Genomic DNA, 6,307 nt, shown 5'->3' on the forward strand with positions numbered 1-6,307 from the left:
TATTTCTGGGCCGTGGCGGTGGACTGTTACTGCCTATGGTGCCCCCTGGACCAGTCACCTATGGTAGCAGACATATAGGCTGAAATGGATCTAGTTGCAGCTCACTAATTTTGCCCCCTGCTCCTCATGAGCCGCCATAGTTGGTCAATCTAGTGGTGTCATCAGGATTCAAATTTAGGAGGGGCAAAGAGTGGGCCAAAGGCAAAAGTAGGGGTCATGGGCTTTGGTCATGGTCATATATACTTTGGGGAAAAAAGCATTGTGAAAGAAATTGCGCCTTCCCACTTATACAATGATATTATGTGTACTGGTTAATAGCCTTGCCTTTAATTTGCAGTACTACAAAACTGGAAGACTCTGGCAACTAGCACGCCGTAACAAATAAAACATGTTGTTCTCTGAGTTTATGTGCGTTAGAACAAAGCTGACAGAGCAATTACTATTTTTTCTGTGGCATTTTAGTGTTTTATCTCCCTCTGGCTGCCTGCCACGTGAGAATAAGAGCATTCCTTTGCATTAATTCATATTTAAGTAGCATCACAAGGGTGCCACAGCCTGTGTCCGCACCCACCCCCACTGACTTGTATATCACGTGCCAAACACTGCTTCTCTACAGGCATTGTTATAGATTTGTGGGACAATAGTATGAGTGAGGCTTTTTTAATCATGCCATACAGTGTGGCCCAATGTTCTGCCTATATTAAAACCACTACATTATTACTTAGCAATACAAGTAAGTTTGAATTGATTTTATTGTAATGGGCCTGTGACAACGTAGCTTTCATATGACTAAAACCTACCCAACTCTCAATAGATGGCGAATCAGAAGAAAAGAAAGATTGATGCTGAATGTCGTGTTTTCAAGGATAGTTGGGCCAAGGATTTCTTTGTGTGTGAACAAAAGGGGAACATCTTGTGTCTCATTTGCCAGGAAAAAGTAGCTGTCTACAAGGAATACAATGTCAAGCGGCATTATACCACAAAACATGCCACTGAATTTGACAACCTGATTGGCCAGATTAGGATTGATCGGGCGAACTCGCTGAAGCAGGCCCTGATCGGGCAACAGTCGTTCTTCAAAGCTGGCAGACAGAACTCTGAGGCAGCAACCAAGATAAGTTACTTGATATCCGAGGCCATAGCGAGGAGAGGGAAACCATTGTCCGATGGAGAATTTGTCAAAGATTGCTTGGGAATATTGACATCTGTGGCATTCCCTGACAAACAAGCAATGGTGGAGAAAATCAGTCTCTCACATCAGACAATTGCTAGACGAGTAGATGACCTATCATCAAACATTGCAGACTCACTGACGAAAAGATTGGGTGCCTGTCAGTTTTACAGCTTGGGGGTGGATGAAAGCACAGATGTGAGTGATACCGCCCAACTGGCAATCTTTGTACGAGGAGTGACCAAAGAATTCCAAATTGTTGAGGAGCTACTTGACCTATGTTCAATGAAAGGCAAAACAACAGGACAAGACATTTTCAATGAAGTGAAACGTGTCTTGTTGAAATTCAATCTGCCAGAGGACAAACTCTGTGGTCTGACAACTGATGGGGCCCCTGCTATGATCGGCAAACACAATGGATTTGTCAGTTTAATGGCAAAGTCAGTTCCCCAGAATGTCATCACGCATCACTGCATCATTCACCAGGAACAACTGTGCGCAAAGGCCTTGGAGATGACGCATGTGATGGAAAAGGTTGTTTCTACAGTGAATTTCATAAGGGCAAAAGGGCTCAACCATAGACAGTTCCAAGCATTTCTTGCGGAGATGGGAGCAGACCATGATGATGTGATCTACTTTTGCCAAGTTCGTTGGCTTAGCAGGGCAGCCACACTATCCAGATTCTGGTCACTGCTTAATGAAATTAAAACATTCATGACGAACAAAGGGAAAGATGTCACCTTCTTGGAAGATGCGAGCTGGTTGAATGACTTGGCATTCCTTGTTGACATAACAAAATATCTTTCAGACCTGAATATAAAACTGCAAGGGAAGGAACAGTTTGTGAACAAGCTGTATGAGCACATCCAATCCTTTGTTCATAAGCTGGAATTGTTTCAGAAACAGCTGAATGAAAAAAATGCTACTCATTTCACAGTACTGATGACCAGATCTGCTCACAGCATCAACCATGACAAGTATTCGGCACTGGTTGGGAATCTTTTGAATGAATTTAAAAACCGATTTTCAGATTTCAGGGAGCACAGTGATGAGCTGAAGATTTTTGCAGATCCGTTTGGTACTAATGTCACCAATGCTCCTGACATGTTTCAAATGGAATTAATTGACATGCAAAGTAATGGTGACCTGAAGAGAGCCTTTTCTGAACATACCCTGCATACATTTTATAGTAAATACATTACATGGGACTCTTTCCCAAATCTGTCTAATCATGCACTTCGGTTCATTGCACTTTTTGGCAGCACGTATTGCTGTGAACAGCTTTTCTCAAGATTGAAGAGCATAAAAACTAAATCAAGATCACTTTTGACAGATGGACACCTATCTGGAATACTCCGCATTGCCACATCAAGTGTGCCAGCGGATATTGAGCATTTGTGCAAGCAAAAACAATGCCAAGTGTCACACTGAAATATGTTCAGTGTTAGAATTATTCTTAACTGTGCTGAATGCTTTACAAGTTGCAACTTTACAAGTGACTAATCATGCAATAAAAAAAGTCCTTCATACTTTTAGATTGGGCTCGCATCGCCTTTCTTCAATTGGGTTCACCTTTGGATGATCAATTTTCAACAGTTTATCTTTTGAATGGGATTATGCTTCTTTCATTACCACAGAAGTAATGAACGTTTATTACAGAGATAAGCTGCCATATGTATTGGGCACACTGCACATGCTCAGGCAGCATCAATCATGCTTTGTACAGGACAATGCTGTCCTAAATTGGGAACAACTAGCATAGACATGTTGCTACAGAGGCATATTTTGGCCACAACCAGCATGCCAATGCGTTACATCAGTGACAGTGCTGTCTTACACTGAGGACACATTGATCATTAAAATGTGGTGTTCTACAATGTTCTTGTCTGCTGTTGGTGACATGGAATGTACATGTTCCCCTTTAGAACTGATTGTAAACTTATGGCTTTTTGGTCACTTTTCCTGCTGTAAAATGCACCATTTCATCCCCATATTTGGAAAAAAATCTTGGGGGGGGAACCCCCCCAAACCCTCCCTAGATCGTTATATCTCCCTTGCTACGCTCGGTCGCCCCCACCGTTTCAGTAGAATATCACAAACTGGTGGAAGAAATCACAACAAACTAACCTTTGATCACTGTCCCTGACACATCTTTGGGACTGCATGGCTATCACTGCCTGTGATGCAATTGTGTCAAAAGTTACACACCATCGATTTTGAATATACTGCTTTGGGTGAGGGTGTTGACTTTTGGCTCGCCGGCCCTCCGGCCCTCCGGGTGACAAAAAGTTCATGCTTCGGCCCCACATTCAAAAAGGTTGGACAAGCCTGGCCTAGGCCCTTCAAAGAGACCAAAACTGCCAATAAGCACTCAACCACAGATGGTATTATTTCATAACTTGAGGTTAAGGCTGATTTAATTGCTATAAGCAGTCCACCAACTGGGCAACCACTTGCTCCCCTGACGGCTAATTGTTGTGCTATCAAGAAACCATCGAGATTTAAACGATGGGTCAGCCACGCTTTTTTGAAAAAGAATAAGGTCATGATGACCAAATATATAATGTCACTCATAGCCTCAGTAGCAAAGGCTGAGGAACCCCCGTGTATTCCAATCCAGCAGCTTAAAGTGACCACATACTAAAGCACATTTTCACGTGATCGCAACTTCTCAACAACTTGGATAATGATGTCTGGCAGCAGGGTCCAAATCTGTTTTTTGAGTTTGAGGGTCCAGAACCCTTGATGGAACCAGTTTGCAATGTCTCAGTGTCAGAACGATAAGCACTCTTGCTTTGCTGTTTTAATCTTGATCTTTCAGTTACATTTCCTTCCTCATTTTTTTCTTCCTTGAACAATACTGCATACATTTCTATGCGCAAGCAATTAAGATCTTCGCTAGCCAACAGTAAGGCTTCAGCTCCCTGGTGTGAATTTAATCCACGTTCAGTGATATAATGACAGTCATAGTAGGGAAAACAGACATATTCCATCTCTGTGGATGTCAACAAATGTGAACAGGTGGAGCTGGGACATGTTATTTGTGACAGATAGGAATCTACTCTGATTCAGAGCATCATTGTTCCCACCAACATTCTTTGTCAACTTAACCCATACCATAGGAATTGCAAAGGCATTGTCCTCTGAAGGCTTTTGAATCTCACTCATCAACGATAGACTGGTAGGCTTCAGTAATCAACTACTGTCTTCACCTGTATTTCCTTTTAGTGTAGTATCAGTAGCAATCAGACTTTGGTCCTTTATTCTAGACCCCTGAGACGATACATAAAGGCTTTGCTGACAATCCCATCTTGCTTTTTGGAATATTTGATCGATTTCTTTTCAGGCTCAAAATCTTGATATTTCCTTACTTTATAGAAAATCGGCTCCTGTTTTCCCAAAGCAACCTTTTACTCTGTTTGTGCACCCGAAGTAGTGGTAACAGTTATTACTGAAGCCAAATCCTTGCGCTCCATACGCTTAGAAGCTAGCTTGCCTGAGTTATTGGCTACTTGTTTCCGATGAGACAGATTTATTTTCCCCTAGCAAAAATCAGAGCCAGTTTTAATGTATGCTTTATGATGCTTGATTGAGTGTGCAGGCTCACATTAGTGAGCCTATAGCCCTTGGAACGTGCATCTGTTACTGATGGGATTACATCAGAGTAATTTTGAGTTCCAATAACCGGACAAACTCAAGAAAATGGCAAATTTCTATTTTATTAGCAATTATCTAAAACATGGAGTTTACAATGAACATCAATGGATGTACGCTCATTCTCTGTGATTTCCACAAAAAATACAATTATATACTTCTTTATGCATCAGAACAACATCATGCTACGTGGCAACAGTGAAAACCTATCAAGGGTTGGGATTGGTTAAGGGACACAGCTAGATATACAATCATATAGGAGCTAGGTTTGGTATTGGCTGTCCGATATCAGGTGGACAACTTATGCCTACCTCTTCATACGTGTCATTTAAGAAAACCCAGTTACACAGTGTTTCATTCATTTCTGAAGCTATAAGGTCCTTTGCTATACAGACTAATACAATTGGTGCCATGTCTGGAACATTCGATTCAATTAGCAGTATGTAAGCCAAGACCCAGGTGCAAGTAGATAGGACATGAGTCTGTCCTACCACCCAATTAGCCCAACATCTCTCATCACCCATGTCTTCTGCCATGCAATTCTCTTTGAACTTGGCCTTGCAGAGTATTCTTGTCCTCGGAATGCAACGGGAGTGAGGGAACTCGCTATCATTTGTGGAACTCCACATACAAGCCATATTTTCATCCTCGACTAATGTGACAGGAGACCATGATTCTGTTCTTTCTGCAAGCTTTTAAATGTTTTAAATGTGTTCTTTCCTGCACCTTAACGTGAGAGGATTCATCCTCCGCACAATTGCTCTTCTTCTGCGTAGATAGCTGACCTCGACTTCTCAGTTCTTGTTTTCAGGCCAGGCAGCCTCCCAACACAGCTCCAATAACCTGCTATTCTACTTTGACACAGCCTTCCTTTTTCTCTTCATGATAATTTGTCTTATTTATTTCATGATACCAAAGTCCAGTTTCTGTACAATGGTGGCTCTGCCTGCATTCTATTCACTACTTATAGCTAGCCTACATGATGACTATCTTGTGTTTCAGCGTGTCCATGTTCTTTATACATCTGATTTCTTCAGCACTTTGTACCGTGTAATCTTAATCTTCTACACCTTAAAGTTAACTCGATCCTTTACTTTATTATTTCTCCTTCAGGATCCAAACATCATGTTCATTCAGTATTTCAGGACATCGTGCACTCTTTCTCATGACACCATCAGTCCATTACCTTAGCTCTTTCTCATATTCCTTCAGGGAGTTCATCCTGTAGGGTGTCATCAACTCCAGGGTACATTCAATATGGTCATCTTAATGGATATCGTCTTCCATATACTTGCTGCGATATTGGTACACTAGCTGGTGTTAGACAGGGCACAGTCTCTTGGCTCCAATACAGTGGAGGAAGGGGGTAGGAACTACTGCAGATATGAACACCCGCTCCTCTACATTATGTTGAGCCCTAGGACTCTCCTTAGGCATCAAACTCTGTGAAAGCTGGTGATGTCATGTTGGAGTGTTGCCTTG

General features: G+C 41.9%; 1 protein-coding gene across 1 annotated transcript; it reads left to right on the forward strand.

The window, feature by feature from the left end:
* Nucleotides 1–814: 814 nt before the first annotated feature.
* On the forward strand, nucleotides 815–2,602 carry LOC138568849 (general transcription factor II-I repeat domain-containing protein 2A-like). The gene has a single exon (XM_069646626.1). It carries the CDS (start codon nucleotides 815–817, stop codon nucleotides 2,600–2,602), a length of 1,788 nt encoding a protein of 595 aa, XP_069502727.1.
* Nucleotides 2,603–6,307: the final 3,705 nt, after the last annotated feature.

The sequence above is a fragment of the Ambystoma mexicanum genome, chromosome 2q (assembly GCF_040938575.1).
Source record: "Ambystoma mexicanum isolate Mex_15411 chromosome 2q, UKY_AmexF1_1, whole genome shotgun sequence".
Taxonomy (NCBI): domain Eukaryota; kingdom Metazoa; phylum Chordata; class Amphibia; order Caudata; family Ambystomatidae; genus Ambystoma; species Ambystoma mexicanum.